This window comes from Aquarana catesbeiana, linkage group LG02, assembly GCF_042186555.1.
Source record: "Aquarana catesbeiana isolate 2022-GZ linkage group LG02, ASM4218655v1, whole genome shotgun sequence".
Lineage (NCBI taxonomy): Eukaryota > Metazoa > Chordata > Amphibia > Anura > Ranidae > Aquarana > Aquarana catesbeiana.
In genome coordinates, this window is record NC_133325.1 from 356,108,490 (window position 1) to 356,123,188 (window position 14,699).

Consider the following 14,699-nt stretch of genomic DNA (forward strand, 5'->3'; position numbering starts at 1 on the left):
AGAGCAGATCGTCTAGGTAGGCTAGAATTGTTATACCCTGATCCCTTAACCGGGCTAAAGGAGGGGCCAGGATCTTTGTGAACACTCGAGGTGCGGTGGCTAGACCGAAAGGCAGAGCCACAAACTGAAAATTGTGATTTTCTAAGCGTAGAAATTTCTGATGAACGGGAAAAATTGGCACATGGAGATAGGCATCTTTGATGTCGATCGATGCCAAAAATTCTCCTCCTTGTGGAATGGAGACAACCGATCGGATTGACTCCATATGAAAGGAACGGATATAAGTGCCGGTTTAGATACTTGAGATCTAAAATGGGTCTTACCTCCCCATTTGGTTTTGGTACTGTGAAGAGGTTTGAATAAAACCCTGATCCCTGCTCTACTGTGGGAACCTCTAATATCACTTTCTGAGACAAGAGATGATCCAGAAAGACTCTTCCTTTTCACTGGATGTCTGGGAACCTTAGATCTTAAAAAACGGGGAGACGGGAATTCTTGGAATTCTAGTTTGTAACCTAGAGAAATTGAGGAAGCCACCCATCTGTCCTGACAATGCTCCTGCCAAATCTTTGAAAAGTGTAGAAGCCTTCCCCCCACCCGAGCGAGCGGGGGCGCCCCTTCATAAGGAGGCTTTAGTATTTTGCTTCGCGGGTTTCCTGCTTTAAGTCCTCTTTTGGCCCTGGGACTGTCCATGAGGTCTTCCTCTTGAACCAGATGGTGGAGGCCGTCGAGACTGCCTGAAGGAATATGCTCCTGGCACTGGAGAAGATGCACGTTTAAAAAGGAAAAACGTTTAAACTTCTTCTTTACTGGTAAAAGAGAACTTTTTCCATTAGAAATTCTTTGGATATACTTATCCAGATCGCCTCCAAACAACCGTTCACCATGAAATGGGAAACTGGCCAAGAGCTTTTTACATGGAGCTTTGGGCTGACCATTTTTTCAACCATAGGACTCTGCGCATATGTACGGACTTTAAAAAGGGAAACCTTTGTACCCCCCCGGTACAGCGGGACTTTACAGGCGAACAAAACAATTACATTATGATAAAAAATATATTTATTTATTGAAAATTGTTTAAAGAAGCATAAAAACATGAGAATCTAGACATAGATCTATACAAAGTGCAACAAATTTTTTCCATAATGTATTTCTTTACACTTTCAATTATGAATACATATTTCTCCATGAGCCTGACATGTTTCAGGACGGTGTCCCTTCTTCAGAGGCGTATTGAGGAGAGAAACATATGGGTGTATTCTGAAAAACAGGTGAGATCAATTTAAACATAGAGACATTATTCGGGGCAAAAAATTCACATTATGACATCCGAGTGTCCCCAACATACATACCAGTATCCAACCTTTGGGAAAAGTTATGCAAAGAATATGCAAAAAAGCAAACTCTTGTATAAAGAGAAAAGAGTGATGTGGTAATAAAGGAATAAATTATAACCTCCAATTAACCGATAGCAGAGATGGCGGCTTCCATTTGGGCCGAGAAAAACCTCCGCAAAGGCCCCCAGAGAAGAGGACGAACCCTGCCACATCCACAGTAGAGCCCTAAAGAAATAGGTTTGAATGAATAAATTCCGTTCTGTTTGAAAATTGAAAAAACATAAAAGGAAACCATATAGATTATGTACACTATATAGAGGAAGGGCTGCTTTTTCTATAATCCAAATATTGGAATTCGCAGCTTTATATTATTGTTTTGAATATTTTCCATTTTTATATTGTTGTGTGTTTTATTTTAGAAGGAATAATGACTAAAGCCTTCCTATATAGAAAAAGAGGGAAAGGAAACAAGGAAAAGACTACTTTTCCTGTAATCTACATGTTATAAAAGCATTGCTTTGTATTTACATTGTTAAACAAAAAATACTTGCCTGTGCAGTTACTGTTTAAACTGCACAGAAAGCACTGAAGTCATTTGTAGAAAACAATAAAGGACCAGAAAAGAGAGATTTTGCCTCTTCTCTGCTCAGCGGTAGAAAGATGGTGAGAAAATAAATAGCTTTTTTACTTTTTTCAATTAAAGGTTTTCAAGCGAAATGCTGAAGCATGGTTGTTCATGGCGTGTATGTTTGACACTGGGCAGGGTGCCGATTGCAGATTTTAAAGGCCGCTGGCGCCTGCGCAGTGTAAATGATTCTGAGTGTCAGCAGAGTGCGATGGACCGCGTCATCGCGTATAACGCGGTGACGTCATGGCAAAGCGACGTGCTAGGGCGACGCTGCAAGGCAGCAGAGTGAAAAACTTAAGGGACTGCGTCATCTCGTATAGCGCGGTGACGTCGTAGCAAAGCGACGTACGGAGGTGACACTGCAAGGCAGAAAAGAGGGAGGAGAAAAAAAGATATAAAGTATGATAGGTTACCCGGGATGAGCCAAAGCATCTCCAAGGCAACCGCTCACATGGGGCACTCTGAATGAAAAACTGGAATGTTAAGCAATATTTGCAAGGCATCATTGGGGGCTTGGGCTGGAGACATCCAAAGCGGAGGCCCCAGGGACAAATCTGCACGGCGCCCACCCAGTGCCAAAGCACTGGGGGAGCTTCATGCAGACAAGGCCCACCGGCGCGATAACACCGCAATTGCATGTCCGGCCTAGGCCGAACGGGCATGCAGTGTGAACTGGAGGCCATGCCCCCACCATCATAGATGGGGAAGCATGGCCCCCGGGCGGGGTTAAAACTGGGACCAAAGGAGCAACAAATTAAACAAAAATAGCAATGGGTGCATGGGAGAGACATGGGAGAAACAGCAGAGACCAGCATCAAAGTATATAGTATGAACATAAACATATTGTTAATAGTTAGATTCTTAAACATATTGAATTTATTTTTGTTTGTATAATGTGAGCAACACTATAAGTGAGAAATATAAGTATAAAGTACCCCATGAGAACACAGTTTATTACATCGATCTTAAACATGTTATTTGGGCATAAATGTTCAAAGTGTTGTTTAGACATATAACATGTCTTTGTATGGTACATTATTCTTTTTCGCATCCCCCTGATACGAAACCGTCTAAAAATGGATGGAAACTCATTTGGGTATTGAGTCCTGGAAATTGGGTTGCATGGAGATCGGCGATCCACCGGACCTCCCTCTGGAGCAAGATCTTGTTCCAATCACCACCCTTGTTGTCCGGATGAATCCGGTCAAAGATGGTGAAATGGACAAGGGGAAATTTGCCTGTGTGGTGGTCTCGCATATGTCGCCCCAGAGGAAGGTCCGGTTTCGCCTGTTTCATGCTGGTGATGTGTCATGCTGCTCTTTTGTGAAACTCCAATTTTGTTTTACCAACAATTTACATTGGCATGTTAGAATTTGCAATTTGCAAAGTGTCTGGGCTTGTACATTTTGCCATTTGGTAATTTAAATGTAATCTGTGTATTCATGTAACGGCAGCAGGGACATCCACCACAAGTAAAAGTTCCAAGTCTTTTACATGTGTCAGAGCGGAAAGTACCAGTGTACTCACTTTTGACCAAATGGTCTCTTAGTGAGCGTGCTCGTCTAAAGGTAATGGTGGGTGTTGTGGATACATGTGGTTTTAGGTTGGGATAGATTTGTAACAGATGCCAGTGTTTTTGTAAAATATTTTTTAATGGTCTTATGTTGTTTATTATAAGTAGTTATTAGCCTGGTGATTGATTGGGAACCTGTAGGTGTTTTTTTTAGAAAAAAGAATGTTGTGTCTCAACTGTCCTCGTGCCCGCCTAAAGGCCTTTTTCAAGCATGTAGACTAGTAGCCTCGATCTAAGAGTCTTTCCTTTAATTTGTTTGCCTCACGGACAAATTCAGTATCGGTAGAGCAATTGCGGCTAAGTCTTAAATATTGCCCGTCCGGAATAGATAACACTAGAGATTTGGGATGTGAACTGAACGCGTGTGGATGCGAAAAAGAATAATGTACCATACAAAGACATGTTATATGTCTAAACACCACTTTGAAAATTTATGCCCAAAAAACATGTTTAAGATCGATGTAATAAACTGTGTTCTCATGGGGTACTTTATACTTATATTTCTCACTTATAGTGTTGCTCATATTACACAAACAAAAATAAATTCAATATGTTTAAGAATCTAACTATTAACAATATGTTTATGTTCATACTATATACTTTGATGCTGGTCTCTGCTGTTTCTCCCATGTCTCTCCCATGCACCCATTGCTATTTTTGTTTAAGCTCTGTTTTGTATCCATTGATGTCTACCATTATTCCATTATGTGCATCTGATTGTGTCCACATATCCAGTTCAAACAACCCCTTAGATTCAATTGGATGAAGTTATATTTTTGAGGTTTTTTATATTTTTATTTTCTTTTGTTATTTGTTGCTCCCGTTGCTCCTTTGGTCCCAGTTTTAACCCTGCCCGGCGGCCATGTCTCCCCATCTATGATGGTGGGGGCATGGACTCCAGTTCACACTGCATGCCCGTTCGGCCTAGGCCAGACATGCAATTGCGGTGTTATCGCGCCGGTGGGCCTTGTCTGCATGACGCTCCCCCAGTGCTTTGGCACTGGGCGGGCGCCGGGCAGATTTGTCCCTGGGGCCTCCGCTTTGGATGTCTCCATCCCAAGCCCCCAATGATGCCTTACAAATATTGCTTAACATTCCAGTTGCTGCCTTGCAGCGTCGCCCTAGCACGTCGCTTTGCCATTACGTCACCGCGCTATGCGCAATGACGCGTTCCATCTCACTCTGCTGACACTCACAGAATCATTTACACTGCGCAGGCGCCAGCGGCCTTTAAAATCCGCAATCGGCACCCTGCCCAGTGTCAAACATACACGCCATGAACAACCATGCTTCAGCATTGCGCTTGAAAACCTTTAATTGAAAAAAGTAAAAAAGCTATTTATTTTCCCACCATCTTTCTACCGCTGAGCAGAGAAGAGGCATAATCTCTCTCTCTTTTCTGGTCCATTATTGTTTTCTACAAATGGCTTCAGTGCTTTCTGTGCAGTTTAAACAGTAACTGCACAGGCAAGTCTTTTTTGTTTAACAATATAATTGGCGGTTATAATTTATTCATTTATTACCACATCACTCTTCTCTCTTTATACGAGAGTTTGGTTTTTTGCATATTCTGTGCACAACTTTTCCCAAAGGTTGGATACTGGTATGTATGTTGGACACTCTCGGATGCCATAATGTGAATTTTTTTCCCCGAATAATGTCTCTATGTTTAAATTGATCTCACCTGTTTTTCAGAATACACCCATATGTTTCTCTCCTCAATACGCCTCTGAAGAAGGGACACCGTCCTGAAACATGTCAGGCTCATGGAGAAATATGTATTCATAATTGAAAGTGTAAAGAAATACATTATGGAAAAAATTTGTTGCACTTTGCATAAATACTTTGTATAGATCTATGTCTAGATTCTCATGTTTTTATGCTTCTTTAAACAATTTTCAATAAATAAATATATTTTTTATCATAATTTAATTGTTTTGTTCGCCTGTAAAGTCCCGCTGTACCGGGGGGGGTACAAAGGTTTCCCTTTTTAGGGTCCTTGCTTTTTGCAATACAATTTGGGATGTTGGCAACGCCTTACTGAGGGTTATATAATTCCCTCTGTGGTTCACCATACTATATATACTGCGCATATGTACCAGCCCTAGCATAAGCCATGAGGCTTGAATAATAGAATCTTCCATAGCATCCACTGTGAAACACAGTGCCTCTGATATGCCAGTCATCTGCTGGGCCTGCTGATTAGGAATAATTTTGAGTACCTCTACAAACTGGTCCTTTATGGACTGAGATACTCCAATAGCCGCAAGAGCCGGCTGCACAAATGAACCTGCAAGAGCAATGTTTTTAAAAAGAAATTCCAACTTTTTAACTGTTGGATCCTTCAACATTTGCGCATTGTCTACAGGACAAGTCAGGTTTTTATTTACCGAGGATATAGCAGCATCAATTGCTGGAATCCCCCATTTCTTATAGAATTCCTCCTCCATAGGATAAAGTACAGAAAACTTTTTTGGAGGAAAAAATGTTTATCTGGGTGCATCTACTCAGAATACATCAGCTTTTTTAGCCATGAATGGATAGGAAAGGAATCCACAGATTGGGGATGCTTTTGTGATCCCAAACCGAAGGTGGGCTCATCAATAGACTGCGCTACAGGCAGTAGAAAAGTTAGTGAGGGAGTGTACCAACAGTCTCTCTTGTGAGGCTGCTCCCTCCATATTAGGATCTTCGGAAAAGGAGACATCAGCCTCTTCCTGATCCTTTAAGAGAACTTCATGATCTCTCGCCCCTTGTTCCTTAGCGTGAGGGTCCTGACAATGGACGGGGATCTGCTACGCTTGGGCCCACTGTGGGAAGCGAATAAAGCATCAATCTTCTGTTCCAAACTTTAAATGGTAGAAAAAAAAACCTAATAAGTAATAAATATAGGGGCTGAAGTGTCCAGAGCTGCTGCAACACCAGTCCCCCCTGACAGCTCACTCTGACCGGCCACATCACTCTCCGAGGAGGATGCCATCTTTTTAGACATGGATTTAGGTTGTCGTGAAACAATCGATCCTCTAGAACCCTTTGAGGTGTTCCTTTGTCCCCCTTCCACTCATAGCCTGATGCACAAAGCAGAGGCACTACCAGAAAGAATACATATACTGCTAGGTCTATAGTCCAGCACAATTGCTGCTATTAATGCCCAGCCTGATGCAGCAGTAAAAAATGTGTCAAAGGAAATGCCTGTGTCACCAAACCTGTTAATGCCACCTCTTTGCTCGTGTCCCTCCACAGCCCGCAGTAACACACAATGTGCTTTTAAAAACTTGCCTCCTCGTGTTTGGGCGTCGGAGAACGCAGACACCGCTAAGCCCGACCCCGCGTTGCCTACGGCTCCTCCCACTTTTAAAAGTAAGGGTTTTCCCGCGCGAGCGGTGGACTACAGGTCCTCTCGGACCTAACGAGAAACAGCATGGCGCGCGTGCGGGGGAGGGGGTTTGCAAGCCACTGATCGCGCTAGTTACTGTCTTTTTTTTTGGTTTGTTTTAGAAAAAGACTCTGAGTGCTTCTTCCCCACGAGGGGGAGACTGTCAGCACAGGGGGGTGGTAAGCGGGGAGAAAAAAAAAAACCCTCAAGCTTCCTGGAGGTCCTGCTGTCCGGCTGGAGGAGGAAGCATTTCTGCTCTCTGACACAGTGTTATTTCCAGCATGAGGCGGTGAGTGCTCAATACAGCCCCCAGTGGTGGCACATAAGCATGACAACATTTTACTGATTTTAAAGGAGACGTTCATAAGAAAATTCAAAACATTTCTTAGAAAACTCCACTTACCTGTCCCGCCACAGGGTTTTCTGTGGTAAACCAACAGACCCAATCTTCACCCTTCACGGTGGGTTCCGTTAAACCTTCAGGGGCTGGGGATCCTTGAGGAAACCCACAATCCTGGACCTGCGACAGCACCCCGCCAGTAAAACATTATGGCCTTACTACCAAAAAGTACTGGATCACAGGGTCCAGCTCTCTAAAAAGAGAAGCATTCACAGGCAAAAACTTTGTTTCTTCGGATAGGAGGCCCGGGTAGCATTCAATTAGGCCAGAAGAGACACTTTGAATGGATCCAGTCAGCATGGCTAGCCCCAGCAAGGATTGCTCCAGTGGAGCACAGCACATCTTTACTCGTGACCAACACCTTAGACACTGGCGAAAAGACTGAGGTACTCCCAGTAGTGGGAGGGGTTATATAGGGAGGGCACTTTTTGTCTTAGGGCGTGCCGTGACCATCACCTGAAAGTGGCCTATAACCCACATAGTAACTACTATGACTCTGTGTCCTGTGATGTACGATAAGAAACTTATGGCTTGATTACAAATCACAATGAATAAATTCCACACAACCTTGAAGGCCTGAATTTTGACATTCTTCCCTAGAGGTATTGGCCGCAGATTACTAGACTCGTAAAAACACATTGTATATAACCACATTATTGGCAACATACCCACCTCCCTGCCAACCTACCCCAAAAGGCCCTAAGCCTTTTTCACCTTTTCCCTCTTTTTTTTTTGTTCCTTTTATCCCCCTAATTCACTCATTTGACTCTTCAAACTGCAAACAAGCAGGACATGGAAGGGGAATGCATGTCTGAAAGCCTCTGTTTTATGGGATCCAGAGGTGCTGCTACAGGAAATCTGAACTGAGCTCAAAGCATCTGAAGGTGCCAAACAAAACTTTTTACATATCTATTGGTTTGCTTGAGTTTTTAATAGAGACTTCCAAGGAGATATCCAACCCTTCCCTGATTTACAATGAAAAATGTTTGGCTAGAAATGCAATTTAATATTAAGTACAAAAAAAAAAAACAAAAAACAAAAAAACAAACACACAACATATCTACTTACATACAATAGCAACTTTGGGTCTCCATGAATGAGCTTGACCAAAGACAATAGCAAGTATTTGTAACTTCTGGTTTCCACATCGGTTGGTTTCTCTTTAAACTTAAGGTATGGCATTTTCTCTTTAAATGTAAGACTCTGAGGAAAAATTCCAACAAACAATAAGAAGGATGAGTGACTTAAATTGTAACTAGTGGTAAATTAGCACACTCAGTGTAAACAGAAAATAGGCATTTGAACATGTGACAAAATCTAAGTGCCCAAACCTTTAGGAACTGATCAATGCCCTCTTTAAAAAGGCTATCCACCTAAAGCTGATTTTTTACCAATATTTCTAAATAATTTTAATGTCACTACAAGCAATTTCCCAGGGCTGCACACTTTACAAGAGAGTTCAACTTTAGCCATTGGATTTTGCAGTTATTAATTAACAAAGGAGAATGCAAAGGAAGAAATGGAAATACAAAAGGTAAACAAACAGTGCCAGTAACCGAGATCTCTCCAAAGTTGTGCCCAAGAAATATGGAGGTAAAGGCAAATATGAGTCACATTGTTCACCTGCTATAACTATACTGCAATATCAGTCTGGGTTGGATGAGCCATTACATGCCCCCAAAATTACTGAACCTGAACATAGGGCTTGCTTGCCAGAAAAAAGGAGGAGCTTTAACTTGCCTTTAAATTCCACATCTTGGAGTACAGTAAAAGACACAGGCAAAGTATTCATAGACCTTGGGTCATACCTTCAGGTGACTGGACACTGGCAAAGCTTTCCAAGACAAGCACTCTAGGCGCCACCCCTAACACCCTGCCCTACTCCACAAGTCTTCTGTTCTGTAGCAAGCAATGCAAAGTAAACAACCAAGAGGGTGTCCTGTGGTCCTGTATGCCAAGATATGGAATTTGCAGGAAGTCAAAATTCCTCTTATTCCACAGTACAGAAAAAAGGCATTCATTTTCCCTGGGACTTCCCCAAGCAATAAATAAGAAAGGGCGGAGGCGTGGCCTGGAGCCATTCCAAGATGGACGTGTAATTCTGGAGCTCCCGTTCCACGAGGTCCAGCAACTTCAGCTGTCTGCCCTAAAAGCAATCCTGACATGGTGAGAACATCACACAGCGCCTCTGCGACACGGTCCCAATCCCTGCTGGGTCGGGAAACACAGCTTGGCAGGCAAATCCGAAATCTTTAGGTCGCAGCCTAGGGACAGAACGCAGACTTCACAGACAGCCTCCTCACACGAGTCTCACTCCCCTAGCACCAGCCCACAATGCTCCAGTACTCGGAGATCGCACGGAGTGGACATGTAGAAGAGACATCCCCCTGCAGTGAACCTTGACGACCTCTGCAGTGTAGCGGCGGACATCAAGAATAAAGTAAGTGGTGAGTGCGCTGTGATAAGAAGGGAAGGAAGGAGGAGGAAGGGGCTAGCTCAAATGTATAGAGAGGTGAATGAAAAATGAAAAAATTATACAAAAAAAAAAGGTATAATGAGCATGAGGGCTAGTATCATACATCAAAAATACTCTGATGGCAGCTATCTCAGAAATGCGATCTGACATGCAGGCGATGGCCATCAGAGTGGAAGAGGTGGAACTTACACAAGCCTGCCATGACACTTCATTATGCCATGTGCAGCAGATCACTGAATCCCACGCTAGCCATCTGAAAGAGATTAACAGTCACATGGAAAACCTGGATAACCGTGGGAGACATCGGAACCTCAGGGTAAGAGGAGTCCCTGAATCAATAGATCCCAGCCAGCTCTCCCTAACGGTAACATCTTCAACGACCTCCTGGAGAGGCCCCCAAACACCCCAATCGCACTTGAGCGAATCCACAGAGCGCTGCGCCCGAGGGGAAGAGATACAGATTCCCCCAGGGACACAGAGTGCTGCCCTCATGGATTTTCCGCTAAAGGAGGAAATACTCCGTAAAGCCAGAAGCCGCAATCAACTTTCTTTCTGCGGGACAATGATTAAGATTTATCAGGACCTATCTAACATCACCTTACAGCGCAGAAGGGAACTGCGGCCTTTACTGGGATGTCCTGAGAGCCAAATCCATCATCTACCGCTGGAAGTTCCCATTCTGCTTTTCAGTGTCACATCAAGGCCGCACTGCAAACCTTAAAGTACCGGAAGATCTGGATCATTTCGGCGATACTCTAGGCATCCAGCCAGTCGACCTACCTGATTGGTACAGTGATTTCCGCCTGCCATCACCAAAAAGTGCTCCGTCCATGGAAGGCATCAATATAGCGGGCAACTCCGGCAGCAGCCGCCATTCCCATCCTCTTCCTCCTCGCATGCCACCGAAAAACTCTGGAGCCCCACGAAATGGTAGCCCTTCAGTTTCACCATTGCACCGCAGGGCTTGCCTCACCTAACCAGGTAAATACTCTCTGCTACCCCTCCCCCTCTACCTGACACAGAGACTTAACCTTTAGTTACTCAATACCCGGGAGACCATAATTCAGCCACTAACATGGAGACCTGTCTACATCCCCTGATATGCTGACAATTGAACTGTCAAGAGAAATCCTAGGTAGCCTTCCCACTTCACTTTACCCACCGGATACCCAAAAGTGTGCACACCTTAGCCCGATTCCATCTACCCACTATACTAAAAACTACTTAATCTACAACTGAAAAGCAAAGGTTTGACCCGCCATACTTAAAACAAGCCGATCAAGCCTCAGGAAATCCATCTTACACCGCTATCAGCAAAATTCAACGCACCCTACTCTTTGGTCACATACAAGACATGCATTGATGATCCCAAAACCATAGGCTCCTCCTTTCAGACCCAGACCCCTTTCCCAGGAACCACACCAATGTCTTATCGAGAATAGCCCACCTCCCACAGGGAACTATAGCGAAAGGACATCTATTCCTGAAAACACCTCCCAATCTAACCTCCCTAATGTTCGGCAAATCTACACTAATCAAAAACACCAACATAAAACAGAGACCATGGAATCTAGATGGATATCCTTCAAGCATCTGCAGCCACATCTACGGATCAAAAAACGGATCTACCATCGTACTGCCCAAAGATACCACCTGTCCTGGGGTATCAGCCCTTATTGACACTCTGAACAACAGATGGACAGAACTCTAAACCATTCTAAAGCTGACCCGATTTGGTATAGCTCCCACTCAACCCCCCTTCCTCCTCCCCCACTATTCCCTCTTATCCTTAGCTGATAGACAATTATTCTCCAGTATCCCCCCTCTCCTTCTGCTACCCTTACCTTCCTCCTGCTCCTTCACAGGTAAATTCTAGTGTAACGCAATGTTCACTTATGTCAGTTTCTTTACCCCTTCCCATACCACAGGGAACAACGGCAATGAATCCCTCACTGCTCCAGCAATTAACACAGGGTCGAGGCTTAGAAGGGGTTGTAGTCAGGTAAGGCTCTCATTCTCCCTCCTAATTTACATAGGCTCCTCTCTTTTACAGGAGCAAGCGCCTACCGCTCACCTAAAATGCATCCCTTCCTTACCTATTTGGGGAAAAAGGGAGGTACACAAGGCTTTGCGTACCAAGCCAGAATTGGTTGTACCTTCTTCGGAGCCAACCGACCAGCACCCACCTCCCCAGGGTATAGTTATACTTATTCAATGTTAAGGTTAATACTGTTATCTCTTATAAAGTTACTGTTTTTGCTAGCAACCATGTTCTCCACTCAGTGTCAGGTACAACCTAACTTCCAAGCCTACAGTTTTAAGTTACAGTTATTTATAATCCCAACCCATACAGTATCCCCTCACCCACACACAATCTGCCTAAGCTGCATTTTATTACAATAGTTCTGCATAATTCCTTATACAAGATACTGCATAGTACCTAAGCCTTAAGACCCCCCCCACACTAGACACATAATGGTCTAGTCTCACCAAGCCAACCGTCTATCCACCCACCATGTCACCATATCTCACCTATGCTGTCACCGGGACCACCCGGGAAACCAGTTTCCCACCCGGTCCCTGACAGAGCCTACACTAAGCACCCCACACAACCCTACTGACCTCATAGGGACGCAGAATTCACCCATCTAGTTGAACGCCGCCTACTATTCCTCCTCGCAGCCACCTCTGGTAGACACCGCTGACCTGCACCGGAATCTTCCCCACATATACAGTGGGACTGCAGGTCAACTCCCACATCCGGTAAAACCCCTTGATCCTCTCAATTGAGCGTACCAAAACACTCTTGATCTCTACCCCCCACTTCCCGAATCCCTCAACAAGGCTCACCCATCCCTTCTCTCCCACCCTTCCCGCTTGCTCCCCTTTCCCAGACCCTTCTTCCCTCCCACTGTCTGACTCCCCTGAGCCCCTCTGATCATACCTATACCCCTACACCATACATGGCTTTTCACGAACTGAAAACCTCCAACTTCTCACTAAAGCTAATCTCCCTTAACGCCAAAGGACTGAATAGCCCAGAAAAACGTTCCCAACGACTGTCCCTCATGCGGAGCATGAAAGCAGACGTAGTCTTCCTACAGGAAACTCGCTTCTGCTCAAAGAAAATACTAAAGTTAACAAATCAATTCTATCCCCATAGCTATCATTCAACCTCCCGTCACAAAATCCAAGGGAGTTTCCGTACTCCTCTCCAAAAAAGTCCCCATTCAAGTTTCAGACACCCTCACTGATGACCAGGGAAGATTCGTCTTTCTTAAGGGTACCTATAGGAACAAGTCAATCACACTGGCGAACATATACAGTCCCAACTTGTCGCAGGTTCCCTTTTTCCCGAGCCATTGCACGGCACTTAACCACCTTCCAGGAAGGAATTCTGATCCTAGGAGGGGATCTTAATGTCCCACTAGATCCTCTTTTAGGCACCTCCTCTGGAAAATCTCACCTACCTTATAGAGCACTTAAACAAATTAGACGATGCTTCCAAGACCTACCGTTACACGACACCTGGCGAACCCTGCACCCAAGTGATAAAGACTTTACCTTCTTTTCTGCCCCCCACAAGTACTCACAGCTTGATTAATTTTTCCTCACACAACAGGACTTACCAAATCTGACAGAGGCTACTATAGAATCGATGACATTCTCGGACCACCACCCTATCTCAGCGACCCTCACCTTCCTTGACCAATTTGAACATACACACATATGGAGATTAGACCCAATTATCCTAACAGATATCATGAAAGAACAAGAAATCCACAACTGCCTAACAAACTACTTCACGGAAAATGACACCCCAGACACTTCAAAACTGACACAATGGGAGGCCCACAAATGCGAGGCAAACTGATTTCCCTACAGCAGCACTCGAGAGAGAAGAAAACTAGACTCGCTACATTATTCACCAAGTTGAAAAAACTGGAAGCACTGCACAAGTGCAACCTAGCGCAACAAACCCACTCAGAACTAATTGAAATCCGCATGCACATACAAGAAGAACTAGGCCGTTCTCTTAGGAAGAAATTTGCCCTTTCCCAGAAACTCTTCTACGAATTCAGAAACAAGTGTGGCCTTCTCCTCGCACAAGCTCTGCGCAGGAAAAAAGCCAACACAATACACCAACTACAATTGCATACAGGCAAAACGCTCACACATAACAAAGACATAGCGGGAGAGTTTGAGAAATACTACTCTTCCCTGTATGACCTTAGCAAGTCTGACCCTCCCACGACTCCACCCTCCAAGAGACTTAACAAAATAAATTAGTTCCTAGATCAATTTGCCCCGGGGAAGATCCCCAACGACATTGCAACAGACCTAGAATCCCCAATTACCATAACAGAATGGAAACAAGCAATAAAACAGCTAAAGCCTGGTAAGAGCCCTGGCCCAGATGGTCTATCCGCAGCTTATTACAAATCATTCTCAGACACCTTGCAAACACCCTTCCTACAAGCTTTCAACTCCCTCTCCCCCTCAAATTCTCTAACACGAGGGATGCTGGAAGCCCACATTGTAGTCATACCCAAAGACGATAAAGACCCTACACAAACTATAGGCCAATTTCACTACTAAATGTCGACAAAGATATTTTCCAAGATACTAGCCAATAGACCCAAACTGTTACTCCCCTCTCATTTCCCAAGACCAAGTAGGATTCACCCCTGGACGTGAGGGATAACACCATCAAAGCAATCAACTTACACCACCTGATGACACAAATGAACCAAAAAGGCTTTTTCCTGTCTCTGGAGAAGGCATTCAACAGAGTGGCATGGGACTATATGAGAGCAGTCCTATGAGCAATAGGCTTGGGACCACGTATGTACGACCTAATCCGCTCGCTTTATACAAACCCATCAGCTAAAGTTCGGGTCAAAAACAC

At 44.3% G+C, this 14,699-nt stretch overlaps 1 protein-coding gene across 2 annotated transcripts in view; it reads right to left on the reverse strand.

Moving 5' to 3' along the window:
• Positions 1 to 14,699, reverse strand: part of NF1 (neurofibromin 1) — a 496,399-nt gene that overhangs the window by 329,854 nt on the left and 151,846 nt on the right. For both annotated transcript variants that reach the window (XM_073615002.1, XM_073615001.1), the window contains exon 13: positions 8,383 to 8,517. In XM_073615002.1, coding sequence (XP_073471103.1) covers positions 8,383 to 8,517 — 135 coding nt within the window. The remainder of the gene's footprint in view (positions 1 to 8,382; positions 8,518 to 14,699) is intronic.